Source organism: Papilio polytes, unplaced genomic scaffold (genome assembly GCF_000836215.1).
Source record: "Papilio polytes unplaced genomic scaffold, Ppol_1.0 DF824325.1, whole genome shotgun sequence".
Lineage (NCBI taxonomy): Eukaryota > Metazoa > Arthropoda > Insecta > Lepidoptera > Papilionidae > Papilio > Papilio polytes.
In genome coordinates, this window is record NW_013524879.1 from 222,189 (window position 1) to 237,291 (window position 15,103).

The following is a 15,103-nucleotide window of genomic DNA, read 5'->3' on the forward strand; positions in this document are numbered from 1 at the left end:
CCTATTCTCCTCAAGTTGTCTAATTACATTTTCAAATTAAAAACATAAATCGATTACGTTTAAACATGCAAATTAACAAGCAAGAACACACACGTTTTAGACATAAATAAGTACATTTTAAGTACTACTAGTATTATTGATTTGTATTTTATCCCGGAATTAAAAAGGTGGTAGTCCTGACCTGGGGAATGTGTTCTTCCACTCAGTCTCGAGGTTGAAGCGCATGGCTTTGAAGGCGTCTGCCTGCTGCTCCACGGTGGCGCGCACCATGCGCCAGAAGCACTCCGCCACCGCCAGCGACAGGTTGCGTGTCGTCACTTGCGAGGGTGTCACCAACCCGTCCCTGTAACAGGGTAGGGGACTTATTAAAATTAATTACAGATGTATTAATAAATAATATATAATATTAATACATTTCATCAAGGAAGCAAGATTGCTAAGATTTGTTATCGTCATGCCATTTTGACAAAATGTAAACAATGAAGTAAAATGTTCATAATTTCATGCGGATGAAACCGCACGGGAACAGCTAGTTTTTAAAAATACCACGCGGATGGAGTCCCGCCACGTTTTACAGTTTCTAATATTCGTAGTGACACTAACTTGAACAATTTGGATGATCTGAAGAACCTCTCCTCGTAGTCTCGTATGCTCTGTATGGAGTCGTCCTTGCGGCTGCGGCCCGTCACCACCGCGTAGTAGCCCAGCGCGCGCATCGGGAACAGCTTGCCCTCCAGGATGCGCCGGATCTGCGCCACCACTCTGCTTACCACTACTCTACATGCGCAGCTTGCCGTGGCAACTTAGCAGGTATAGCCTCATCACTTCGAAATGCTTTCTCCCTTACATTGTTTAGGTATTATCTCATATTAAAATATAGTTACGTAGGATGTCAGCAATTTTACTTATATTATAAATGCGAAAGTTTAGATAGATGTTTGTTAGAGTTCGTAGCCTTAATGGCTGAACAGATTTCGATAAAATTTGGCACAGACGTAGAGGATAGCCTGGAAGAACCAATAGGCTACTTACTTTTGTTTTTTTTTTAATTCCACGCGGACGAAGCGGCGGGCGAAAGCTAGTATACATATAAAACATGTGTTTTTAAAGATATTTTGAATAGTGTTTTGAAAGTATTCCCAAGTGTTTACCCTGTTGGGGTTGGCGAGGTTCTCCTCCGCGAGGTCCACCTTGGTGAGCACGAAGATGGTCCTCTTGCCCTGAGGGTCGCAGGAGGACACCAGGTCCGTCACGTTGCTGCGCTCCGCGTCCACAGACCCGTCCTGCGATACATCCATATTACATCCAGGAATTATTTAGGTCCCCCCCCCTTTTTGTAGGAAAAATGTGAAAAGGGGAAAAAGCTTAACACGTGGACTCAGAGAAAGAGGGAATATCCTCTTTCTGTGCGTTTTTTCAGTAGACTTAAGGTGAACAAACCCATCTATTTTTGCAGATGTCATATTAATATGGTATAAAAGTACAATCAGGGAAACTGTCGGTGTTCCACTTTAAAACTAGTAGTTGGAACGCTTTTCAATGTATTTATACGATAAAAATAGTACAATATCTTTTTATCTTCTTTATATCTTTAATATCATATCTTATACCATTCTAACTAATCTTTAGGCTTGTGCTAGGATATGGTTTTCAATAACCGAATGTATTCGAATCCTCGACCACGTGATCGGCATCCATACAATAACCATTAGGCTATTGGCGCTTTTGTTATTATTATTGCTTTTTGTTATTCCGTTTACGCAACTCACTGCTATTTGGTCATTTGTTAAAAGTTTGTTTAGATGGATACTGTACCACCGCGTGTTTCCGCGACTGTACACAGTACATATATACCTGTATGCAGAGTATGATGGCGTTGGGGTTGTCCATGTAAGTGCGTGTCATCTGCTTGATGGCATCGCGCGTGTCTGATGCCATATCCACCGTTTGCGTCTGAAAAATAACAATATACAAATAAACTCATCTATACACTACTTCCTAGCGTTAGGATATCAACGATTTCAGTATATTTTTGAATTATTCTTACAATTAAAAGCCCTAGAGGTACGATATGCTTTAGGTTATTCTTTTCGTGCTATTAAACTTAGGGGGGGGAAAACCTTTATGTGGGAAAGGTACCATAAACTACAAGTTGACAACATTAAGGAAACAGGAATATTATGGTAACTGTAATTTTGACATTTGCAATAAAGATTGACAAATGTACTACTATTAAATAAACTTTTTATACTAGCTTTTGCACGGGAACAGCTATTCTAATAAACCTTCACTTGGGCAATTAAATTTTGACATTTGCATTTGGAAATCTGACATGTGGTGTGGTGTAGTGTGATGTGATGTTATGTGTTGTGAAGTGATATGTTGTGATGGTGTGTGGTGTGATGTCATGTGGTGCGTAAAGTGTTATGTTGTGCTTTGCTGTGTTGTGAGGTGATGTGATGTGTTGTTTTGTGATGTGGTGTGATGTGATGTGATGTGGTGCGGTGTAGCATACTGACGGAGATGACGCCGGGCAGGTCGACGAGCACCATGCGCGGCAGGCCGGGCCCGCGCACCGACATGGCGATCACGTCAGTGGAGACTGTGCGGCCGCCGCGCACGCTGTTGCGCATGCGCAGCTCCACCTCCCTGACACAGAAAATAACATACATATCTTGAACATGGAATATCCATAGCTATAAAAATAGATGGATTTTGGACAAAAAGCAGTGAATTTAGATACGACAACAGAGATGTATGAAAGAATAGAGTCGATCTATAGAGTAAATGACACAAACAATGAAATCAATCTGAAAATTGTTTTATTTACTCTATGTAAAAGTACTAGTTGTTTCTCGCGACTTCACCTGTGTGAAATTAAAATAATATACCCTATGTTACTCACTGATTATGTAGTTTATAATGGTGAAAGAATTTGAAATCGGCTTAGTAGTTTTTGAGTTATTTACATACGATACATACAAAAATACAAATATTTTATATAATAGCGTTTATTAATGGTCTAGCACTCAACTAATAAGTAACATGAAGTGAGACTAACTTGCGTAGATCAGCCAGATCAGATTCTTTGTTGAGATCAAACTCCCTCGAGGAGTCGCGGAACTGCGCCACGTGGTACGGACCCTCAGACAGGGTCACTTTCACTGGAGCCCTAATACAAAAGTAAGGCTTCTTATACATTGTCAAGTGCAGAATCCAAAATTAGACTCAATCAAGTGTACCTAGTGCACATTTCGCCAGCTCCCCTCGGGAATATCCTAGCCTGAGCGATCATCTCCAGCACGGAGGTCTTTCCCGCAGACTGGTCTCCCACCACCACCACTCGCGGCAGTCTGCCGGCCTCGCCTGACTCCCAGCCTGACAGCTCATCCAGCACCGCGGAGTACATATCGATTAACGACCGCTGGAATTACCAGACACTATTTAATTCACTTCTTTATTTAGTATTCTTGTAGCTATAAGAAATATAACCAGAAAATGACACGAAGCGTTTTCTTCTCTCCTTTATATCCATCTATATGTCCATATATAATGATGTCAGCAATCAAAGTTTTTTAATAAAAAAAAACAGGCTTTAGGCTATATTTTCACGCCATTAAACTTAGGGAGTAAATTTGGAAAATACCGTCATGTGCAAAAGGGACCATAAACTACAAGCTGCCAACATCAAAAAAGCAAGATTGCTGGTAACAGTAATTGTTACCAAATGTCAAAGACCATTTGGTAACAATTACTGTTACCAGCAACTTTTGTCAGGCAGACTTTTGTCATTTGCAATTAAAAATACAAATGTAAACAAAAAAGTTTTCATAATATCATGCATAAACAGATCGAGGTTCCTGATTCCCTGCTCCCTACCTTCAGTTTCCTAGCAGGGGGCTGCCTGCCCTGCCGCAGCAGCATGTTCTGCTGGCGCAGCTCCCTGTTCTCCTGCTCCAGGCGCTGCAGCTCGCGCTGGTAGCGTGCTTGCAGCGCCAGCACCTCCTCCTGCAGCGCGTGTACTCGCTTCTCTACATGACGTGGAAAATATATGAAGACCAACTTCGCGACATACTCAACGTTAGATTAAAAATATAGCCATTAACTTATTGATAACATAGCTTTTTAATGGTGAAAGAATTTTTATAATCAGTCCAGTAGTTTTCGAGTTATTTCAGTATTTACAAAAATCTATAAATAAATTCTTTCCTTTTTATAATATTAGTATAGAAAACTTGTTGCTCGCAGCTCCAACTGTAAATCTATAGTTGAAATAAAACTATATTCTTAGATAAAAGCAGACAAACACCGAGATCGCTTTGCGTTCTGTAGTAAGTATAATATATGTATATTTTCCACATATTGACTCTAATACTTGACATCTGACATAGTTATAAAAAGTAGTTACCATAAGCAGCCGCCTCCTCTGCCGACCCCCTCCCGCCAGCGGAGCTCGGCGCAGGTCTACTCTGCAAGTTGTTCTGTATCTGTTGTGGAGCGGGTTCTACGACAATATTAAGTTTGCCTTAACATAAACAAGTAAGAATAATACTGTTCATTGAAAAAAAAAAATATTAACAGTTTCATCATGAAAAAATCAGAGTTATATCTTAATAGCCTTTCGCCAGCGCCACCGTCCGCGTGGTATTAAAAAAACAAAACTGAGTACTCTATGTGTTATTCCAGACTATCCTCTACGTTTATACCAAATTTCATCGAAATCCGTTCAGCCGTTTAGGTTACAAACTCTCACAAACATCCATCTAAACTTTCGTATTTATAATATTAGTATGATTGTTTTAATTTTCTTTAACTCATGAATGTATTTTTATTCAACAATCTAAATGTTCAATGAAAAGGATAAAAAAATAATACTATTTGCTTTACCATAAATCAAATATTTCTAGGACATGAGATTACTGTTAGTTTATCTAAACTAGGAAACACTAATTTAATGAAAATGAAAAAAAAAACAAAACAAATGATAACACAATAAACATGCAACTAACATATACTCATGCATACTTTTGCTATATGAGAAAAAACAAAACAAAATAGATTTAATATCAAATAATGGTGTGCAAGAAATTTAGCAGAAAAGATGAGATTTTTTTAAACGTGACGATCTTTCCATCAATATAAACTTATACATAGCTTTCTATCTGTTTTCTTTATGTTCGTTACGCTAGCACTTGACCACAACCCACCTTATGTTAAGTGATGTGGTTGAAATTTGGTACAAACGGGGAAACTGGGAGTGTTCCTTAAAAGCTACAATCGTTTGAACATTTTTAAACGACACGCGAAACAAAAATCAATACAAATGTGTCTGTACTTAAATTATTGATATAATTGTAACTAGCGATATTAATTTAAAAACTCAGCTAGAGATTTCGCGCGCTATTGTAATATGCTGACATTTTGACAGCTGTCAGATAGAGACGTGACGTCTATGCCGATAATCTAATGTTACGCTAATCCCACAGCGCAGTAGTAATTTTCTTCTTAACAGTACGAAGAAAAGTGTCTTTTTATTTTGCACTGCTATTTAATAAGTTAGTCACGTTGCAATAAACAAGACAATTCCAAAGTGGAACACTGCAGATTTCCGCGACTGTACATTTTATAATCTACTCTTAAAGCCCTACGTCGTTTGTAACGACAGAATGTTCCCTGGTATAGACTGACCGGTGTTGGCAGCGGCTGCGGCGACCGCGTCCTCGTAGCGCTGCGCCAGCCAGGCCCGCAGCTCGGCCGCGCGCTCCACACCCGCGTCGCGCAGCCGGGGATCTGCGGCCAGGCTCAGCGTCAACTCGCGACCTAACGCGCACACACCCTTACACCGAGAAACTACCACTATCACACTTATACATAAAACTGAGCAAAACAGTTGCCAGACTGGACATTAAAATCCGATGCTAACCTATTCCGAATGCCAGAAGAAATTATCTAGATTCTGTATTTACTAAATTGTTAACAAGCAAATCCTTATCTCTCTCTAACAAACTACTCTTAAAAGGTCTTATTTACAACACAACAACCTACTTTTCTTCCTTTATTATTTATTTTTAATTAACCTTGCAATCTTTAGACAAAAAGTGTGAACAATTAAAAAATCCATTTGTAATAATTTTGTTCATAGTGTTTTTATGTTATTTTATTTAGTTGCATTGTACACCAAGTTTCTAATTTTCTTATTAACTTGTACAAATAAGATTTTTGTAACTTAAAAATTATATATAACTTTTAGCTACATTTGTATAAAAGTGCTAGATTTGTCTTTTAAATTGACATAAACTAGTACATTCCATTCCACTTTACATTTGATAAACTTATGAAATAATTGAATTTCAGAAAACAGATTAAAAAGCGAACCGCTAGCAAACAAACCGCTTATACTACTGAGCTTCCAGCAATACAACACTGAGTTTGAATCCTTATATTCAAAAATGCTGAACCTTTACTTAACATAATATTTTACTAACACTTAAAAATTATAAGAACCCAATAAAATAGAGAAATAATAGAACTAAACATAAAGAAAATGTGCAGTCTAAAACAAGTAAATTATACACCAAAATATGTATCTACACTTAACTACAATACATAATAAACAATAGACAGTTTATACAGCTAAGAAATAATTTATGTATCTTTATAATACCTTACCTATCTGTAATTGGTCACTAATCCGATCCTTAGCATCAAGTAAAGTTGTTGTAAACCGATTCCATTGCTCATTATCAGGAAGGAGGTCATTCAGCCAGCCCATATCGGGGAGACCATCTTTCCATTCTGAATATTTCTGAAAGTAAAAAAATGTAGTCAAAACATCTGTTTCATTCCCATAAAAGACAGTTATGTTGATTTATGTATGCAAATTAACTTAATTTCACTTATTGTGTTATATGTGAACAATATAGTTTGATAGCTTTTACTTGCGACTCCGTCCGCGTTAGATTGAAAAAAACAAAAGTGCAAGATTTAAAAAAAACAATAGCCTATGTGTTCTTCCAGACTTTTCACTACATATATGCTAAATTTCATCAAAATCCGTTCTGCTGTTTAGGCTGCAAACTATAACAAACTTCCATCCATCCATCCATCTAAACTTTCACATTTATAATATTAGTAAGAAGTAAGATATAATCTGTGGTTGATAATGTTCTTTCCCATTCTTGTGCACTTATACAGAAATAGTTAATGTTATTTTATAAACATAGCTGATCTACCTTATGCTACTTCTGTATATAGTGTTAATTATTTATTTTCAACAATTTTAAACAATGTTTCAATCAAAAATCTTCTTATTTTACCTTATTTAATGTCATCCCTCCCCCCACTGCACCTCCCAATACAAGATATCTGATCTTCAACACTCCTCTGACTGCTCTAGCTATCAGCATACCATACTTTCTCCTTGGTATATTAATTGGATCAATAGGTTTGTACAACAACATGCTCTTTCCAGTCCATATTGAGAAAGCAACAGCTCGTTTGTCGAAACATGACCATGCTGTTGGTTTCTTGAGGGATGATCTGTAACCAAGAGAAAATATTAATTATTAATAATTATATTACATATTTTTTATAAGAGAAGGGTCATATCACACATTTACATTCAATGGACAGATACCTTCATATCTGATCGGCTATTCTAATAATGGCTACTAAGAGTATTACTTAGTTTAGTATTAATTTCAGTAAGAGTTAAATCAAACCATGTTTACGGTGGTTACATATCAATGTAGCCTCGGATTTCAAATCTGTATTGAAAGGCATTAGATTACTTCCATGAAGAAATAAGTTATTTGATAGCATAACGACTTTATGGTCAATATTCTTAAGGTGAGTAAAGATTGCGATGTGAAGGTTTGTAAGATTTTAAATGAGATGAACACTTACCTCAAACGGTTATGTAGTATTCTCGACATTTTGAGTGTAACACTTTTTGCAGCTGTAAATACTTTGTGGAGCAGTTATATCTTAAAACATAATAACCAATAGGTTTTATAAAATATTTTTATTTCATAACCTCCACCGGCGTTCACAAATAGAAATCACATAAATAGTTTTAAAACTATTTATTATAAGCGTATGTATATGAAAATGTTTAAATTGAAATATAGTTACACAATCGACTAAAGAATTAATATAAGTCACTTCATATTTTGAATATTTGACAGGTTTCGGGCTGCAAAAATACAAAGGCCATTTTCAATCTTGTGCTGCAAATGTTCCGTTTTACACTAAATTATCAAATGTCATACTTAGCTGGAATTAGTAAAAACTTGTTTTTACCATTATTTTACGACCAGTTTTTATTGCATTTTGCAGTAACTCTATTCTAAGAGCAGAAAAGACGAAGTATTAGAAATCATGTAAATCTACCTTTTACCATTTTGTGGTCGAAAGGTTGAAACACATTTCACGAAATTGGTAATTTCATTTAGTTAACATTGCAACACAGTTTGATTTAAAACGTCAAAAATGGACTGAGTGACTGAGGTTTTGTGTTTAACAAAATTCACGTAAAAAATATAAGAACGTAAATTAAATGGTATACAGTGGTGCTTTTAGAATTGTGTTAAAAATATACTTGTGCTAATTGACTGTGGTTTAAAGCTTGAAGATATCGTGATAAAAATCGTTCATCTCTGATGCTACGACTGTGAATTTCGCACTGTAAGTATCTTTGATGTCCTAGGTTTAAAGTCAAGGAGGGCGCAGCTTGGTCAGCCTTAATTAATGTAGCGGTAACGTGTAAGGCAGGAAATCATGATATCATGGTCAGTTCTTTGAACTTGGTTGTCAATGATGTAATTTTTCAAGTGCATCTGGCTAGGGTTTCCTTTGATTGGTGGAAGCTATTTTTAGTTCGAGTACTACGCTCAAGTCGTTGCAAGTACTGTTTATTTTTCATACGCATTCTGTCTGGATGTTTATTCTTATCTTCAAATATACATTTTAAAAGATCCTCTCATGTTTAATTTTATACACTTATAGCTATTTACTACTCATAGATTGCATCGTATAATGTATTGATTACATTGTAGATAAGAATTCTTGGGGAAAAAATGAAATATTTCAATATTGAAACTGTTCTATAACATTTTTTAATTTTGAGGCTCTCTGCTTACTCCTATTTGTTACTGTACTGAGTAATGGTAAACTGATAAAGTTTCTGTATGAAGATTTATTAATTATTAAAGAACATTTTAGTAACTATTGATTAAGGGCCCCTTTAACCAACATTTAAACATGACATAATTTATCATAAGATATACAATGCAAGTAATTTATGTCTGTATAAACAAACATATAAGATAAGGTGATACATACATTGACCTAGAAACATTCAAGTCAATCTAAGTATGGAATCTAGATTACTAAGTCAATGAATCTTTCATTTTGTACTATATAATGTTTTGGAATAAAACCTTCTTGAATTGTCTAACACAAATATTGATAGCTATTTTGTGGCTATTTTAAGCTACAATTTTGTAATTTACACCTTTTGTTTTTAACTTTGTATATAGTAAATTAGGCATAAAGAAAGTAAAGTTAGAAGAAACACAAATTTACATTTTGGTTGTATATCCTGCAGGACAAGGGAACCTAGTGCAGGAGCCAAGGGTCTTATGAAATGTATACATTTTTTAAAGTGAAATAATAAAGGATTTTATTTATCTATTTATTTATTTATATCGTATGTTCATGTATTTTACAACATAATGAATTGTATTAATCCTTAAAGTGAATGGCTGAAAATGTATGTATGGATTGTGTAAAAGAGAATATGATTATGGGAGTGAGTTTGATATGACTGCTGATAGAGATGTATAGAAGAACACATACTTTGCAAATCCTACATACTGGAATCATATCTATGGTAACAGTTTTAAAACAGTAAATTTAGTTACCATACTTAAATCATACTAATATTAATGTGACAGTTTAGATGAATGTTTGTAACGGTGGAATGGATTTCAATTAAATATGGTATAGATGTAGAGGATAGTCTGTAAGAATACATAGACTACTTGCATTTGTTTTTTTAATTTTCGGACGGAGTCACGGACGAAAGCTAGTGTAGATAATATTTGCTATATGTATGCTGTGTACTTTCATTAGTAAAATCTTATGTTTTACATAATTCAAATTACATGACCATTGTTTACTTTATAAGCAATCCTATTTATTATTCAGTAAAGTCCATTAGCATAGTGCTGCAAGGCTTATCTACTTAGCCATAACTGACGCTATGATGTCATCTCGTTCAAGTTATTTATGTTTAAATAATTCAGTATATGAAGGCCCCTATGTAAATAATCGTAACCCATAATTTTAATATTTACATGTTTAATTTTATTACCTTTATGAGGAATATCTTTGTTAAATCTATCTATACATTTATCAAAAGTAAAATTGTAGATTTCGTGAAGATTATGTATTTGCGTTGCTGATAACTCGCATTTCAAAATTTTTTGTCTGTATGTCTGTCCGCAAGCCGCGTTTGTTCCGCCTAATCTCTGAAACGGCTGGGCAGATTTCGACTGGACTTTCACTGAATGGTAGCTGACATAGACGGACATATTATAAGCTACTTTTTTATATTAATATTGCGTGGACGAAGTCGCGGGCAAAGCTAGTTGGTAGTAAAATATGTATAAAACGTAAGCAAAATAAGGATAAAAAACACTGCATTGAATTTTATATTTAATGTTAAATTGAGTGTTCTGTTTGTATGCTCAATAAAACGATTTTTACATTTACCTCATTACCATCAAGTACTTTGACCTTAATAAGTTGAATTCAATTGCGAGTTTTCAATGCAGTCTGCATGCCATTTATTACACATTTTAATGGACTGAATCTTGCAAACTTTTACATATGTAAGGTAATTTTTTTATTAAATTCGAGTCATTTGTCAGTAAATAACTTTACTTCATAGTATACATATATACTAAGATATTGAATATCGTAATATTTTATTACGATTGCCTAGTAAACATTGATGTTACATGAGTTTGGACCGATATATGTTTATTTTCAATATTACTTTTTACTTAATATTATAAATGAAAAAGTTTAGATGGATGGATGGATGTTTATATACATTTGTATATTGACTCAATGGATCTTCCTAAAATGTTGCATAACTGTAACATAAAGAAAGCAGGTTACTTATTTTGTTTTTTTTTTTTTAATTCTGTGCAGGATGACTAGCTGGCAACAGCTAGTCTTATATAGTCTATAATAAACTGATATTGTGAGATGTTTTGTGTAACTTTTTTTTTATATTCTGTTATTTTTATGTTAACTTTTGATATATTATTACAAATGTTAATAGCAGGAAATGTATGAATAATTCTGCATATGGCTAGCTTAATTACTTTAACCTCATTACAGCTGTGGTCAAAGTTCACCTTTGAAACTCATCTCATCAGTAATGACCAAAGAGATTCAAATATATAGATCAGACATAGTTGACACTTCACATGAAACAGTTTTTACATAATCATCACTAACACTATCTATTGATAGATCCTTTAAACCACATTTAAATATAATTAATTGTGTTCGAATTAATTTCCAATAGTTAGGTAATATTTCAGTGTTTATCTTTTTATTTTGTAACACTATTTAGTTAACTTTATTATGTGTCAACACAAGGATACGAGGTGGCTCTTAACATGACAACTTATATAGTACCTTTCAGAGAAAGTACCAGTGATATTTTTTCAACTATACCTCATCTATACATTATTTAAATGTCTTTGCTTATGACACATAATTAAAATATTTTGTCATTGAATGTTTATGACTCATTTTTATTTATCTTAGTATTCGGTACCTCTAAATCGAGATTGTATATGACTACATCCTGTGATTAGTTCTGCATTTATGAAAAGTTGACAACCCTAGTACTAGAAAAGATTTGTTATAATTTGCTAGAAATCATAACAATATGGAACAGACATATAACAAACGTAAACAACCGTGTTTTATATTAAAGAAATATTACAAAACGCTAAAGAGTGATTGAACTCTATGCAATATTAATAAAGTTTAAATTGCCTCAAAAACTTTGAGATGACATCATTATACACCTCTGGTTAATTTGACTGGTATTCGGCGTAGGCGAGTAAATATCGACTTGGTAACGGCATAGATAGTTAAATCAAGTTACCAGTTATACATTGTGAGGTTAGAACTATGTTAACTTGGTCCATAACTAAATTAGTTTTAAACATTCCCTAAAGGTTAATAACCTCTTAAAATACTCGTAATTTTATCTGTATTTTTTTTCATTTATTACTAAGGAACATCCTTAGTGACCATTTATAGGTTTCTAATTTAATTTGAATTTTTATATGCCTCCTACTGGCCTTTCCTAAAGCATTCCTTAGTTGCAGTTCTCCGCCTTTCTCTACCAACAGCTATAAAATTTAAAGAGGACAAAAAATTTAATATATTTCGTATCTGAGAACTAATGCAAATAAGTTTTAACTACACTACTTACTTCTAACGGTTTTGCTTTAATCCAATTTAGTAATAAATGTCAAGGGTATATTGCACTTATATGTTGACATGGTATGTTCAATTAGTTCGATAATTTAAAGTAACAGGAAAATGAGATAATAATTTTGAAATCATTGAGAAGGACGAAAATAAAACCAGACTATAATTTGTTAGTACTGCACCATAAAAATAGTCTCTGAAAATATTTTTTTTTTCTCGAATTGTCATTTGAATGCAACTTCAATAATGTATATGGCGGCGTATTCATTGAAAACTTGTAATTTAAACGTACTGTGTGGTTTTACTTAACCGCTGAAGTTATGTTACAATCTACCACAATACGTTGGCAATAAAATATATCGTCATATATCGAGTTGTTTGATTACAAATATTTATTATATTTTTTTTGTGTGGACAATATGGCGTTGTGATAATGTGGCGTTAACCGTTTAAATTATAGATATTTTATCTTGACTTTGTCAGCGCACAATAAAAAATAATAGCCTAAAATATTTCTGCATACATCGGCTCCCGAAAATCCCGTTATATCTGGCCACCCGTTTCGGTGATTACCCGGATAAAACGTGGTTTACGGACAGATAAAAAAATGTTTTTTTCGTTATCAGCAACGCAAATATACCATGTTAACGATATATGATTTTTTTATGTTATATATAGAGAGAAACCACTCGATTTTATTACATTTATAGATACACTAGCTGTAGCCATCGACTACGTCTTCGTGGAATCAAAAAAAATAGCCTATGTTTTGTTCCAGACTTCGATCTATACTTGTGCCAAATTTCATCAAGATTCATTCAGCAGTATACAACAAACTTTAACAAACATCCATTCATCTAAACTTTCGTATTTATAATATTAGTGAGATTAGTGATATTCCAGATGGACCAGTCGACTTAGCAGATCAGTCACTGATTCGTAAAAATTCTAAGAGCTCTAACAATCAATTTAAAATAATATTTTGAATACCCATCAGAGGTTCCAGTAGCGAGTGTAACGGCTGTTATAGATAATCGTTTCCGGTCTCCGATATCGACTCATTTACAGTTATCATTATTTATTCAATTATTCAATGTCACAGTTAAATTTATAACTACACAGTATTGATAAAGGGGAAGGGGGAGGGATGAATCGCATGTTACAAGGAGAACGTTAGTTATGTGTGTGGTACACCGGTAGAGGTAGACGTAGAAAGAGATGGATGGATTGCGTGAAAAGTAACATGATCAAGAGAGTGACTGATATGACGTATGATAGAGTTATTTGGAGGACAAAATCTAATAAATATATATATAATACGGAGGTTGATAGCAGTTTTGATAAAGATTCCATATTTTAATGTATACATGTATATGTATACAAACTGCAATAAAAGTGGAAGATAGAGTTTTTACTTCTAGTTTTGGTCTTGTTTTCTTAGTTTCCTGCTTGGATTTAGGATCACTTGTTATGTAAGAAAATAATTTAAAAAGATAAAGTGTTTCATTCAACGATATAATCAATTCACACGGCATTACATGATTAGGCATTTAATTGTGATAAGAGTCGATTATCGTGTCGATTGTATAGTTTTTTATTTAATTGGTTATGACGTCATTACTGCGGTTTGCAGTGCTGTAATACCGTTTCTGAAGGACATTCAATAAGGTGCCAGAAAATTAACAATCTCACAAAGAGACTATTCCTGTTTAAAACTATCGAGGATCCTACACTGAGGGGATGTTAAAGTAACCATTATTCTGCAGTCAGTTTGTGCAAAAAAACGATAAAGCCAGTTATATACGCTAATTTCTAGCGTAGTTGTAGCGGGCTTCATAGTGCATCTAAGTAATAAACTGATTATTAATGTATTGGCTGTATTTTCTTCAAACTGGTTGTCATAGAAACTCGTCAGGGCAGTCCCACGCGTCAGTTGAGTCATGTGTTATCGTAATTAGCGCAGTATGATGCGGCTCTCGGCCTCAGCTCCCCTGTCTGATCGTGTATAATGACGTCACATCTCATTATACATTTTGGTTAGGAAGTCTCACAAGAGATCGTTGTTCTACGCTCTGTTAACATTTAAATTTGTCCAATGATGTACGAAAATATTACTTCTTGCTAATATTATAAATGCGAAACTTTAGGATGGATGGATGTTTGTTAGTTTTCGTAGCCTAAACGGCTAAACGGATCTCTATGAAATTTGGCCTAGATGTAGAAAATAATCTGGAAGAACACATGGGTTTCTTTTTTTGTTTAATTCCACGCGGACGGAGTCTCGGGCGAAAGCTAGCCAGAAATAAATGTCCTCGACTTGTTCTCTAATACATAACAGTGATTTTTACTAACATATCTGTTTTCACCACTCAGTTGCACAGAATCGATTTCGCACGACATTGCCACACCTATCTTGCAGTTTTGTGTCACAACATGCACTCTGATAGATTAAATCGTTTAGCAGCACCTCAACTTTGTAAATGTAACATAGTCTAGACGAAATTTTATGATACAATTCTGCTATTAAAAGATATTATATTTACAAAGTTATTTTGGTCACTGTATCCGATAACGATGT

The 15,103-nt window shown here is 34.3% G+C and overlaps 2 protein-coding genes across 2 annotated transcripts in view; one reads left to right on the forward strand and one right to left on the reverse strand.

The window, feature by feature from the left end:
• LOC106099742 (dynamin-like 120 kDa protein, mitochondrial) overlaps positions 1 to 8,229 on the reverse strand; it is a 14,025-nt gene extending 5,796 nt beyond the window's left edge. Inside the window, exons 1-13 of the mRNA XM_013278385.1 lie at positions 7,906 to 8,229; positions 7,317 to 7,539; positions 6,670 to 6,805; positions 5,689 to 5,820; positions 4,409 to 4,504; positions 3,880 to 4,031; positions 3,243 to 3,424; positions 3,062 to 3,172; positions 2,520 to 2,649; positions 1,855 to 1,953; positions 1,152 to 1,283; positions 604 to 749; positions 182 to 343 (exon numbers count right to left, since the gene is read on the reverse strand). Of these exons, the coding sequence (XP_013133839.1) occupies positions 182 to 343; positions 604 to 749; positions 1,152 to 1,283; positions 1,855 to 1,953; positions 2,520 to 2,649; positions 3,062 to 3,172; positions 3,243 to 3,424; positions 3,880 to 4,031; positions 4,409 to 4,504; positions 5,689 to 5,820; positions 6,670 to 6,805; positions 7,317 to 7,539; positions 7,906 to 7,934 (1,730 nt within the window). The 5' untranslated portion in view covers positions 7,935 to 8,229. The remainder of the gene's footprint in view (positions 1 to 181; positions 344 to 603; positions 750 to 1,151; positions 1,284 to 1,854; positions 1,954 to 2,519; positions 2,650 to 3,061; positions 3,173 to 3,242; positions 3,425 to 3,879; positions 4,032 to 4,408; positions 4,505 to 5,688; positions 5,821 to 6,669; positions 6,806 to 7,316; positions 7,540 to 7,905) is intronic.
• Positions 8,230 to 8,471: 242 nt separating this feature from the next.
• LOC106099750 (EH domain-binding protein 1) overlaps positions 8,472 to 15,103 on the forward strand; it is a 22,463-nt gene continuing 15,831 nt past the window's right edge. The window contains exon 1 of the mRNA XM_013278397.1: positions 8,472 to 8,685. The gene's annotated coding sequence lies outside the window, so the exon portion shown is untranslated. The remainder of the gene's footprint in view (positions 8,686 to 15,103) is intronic.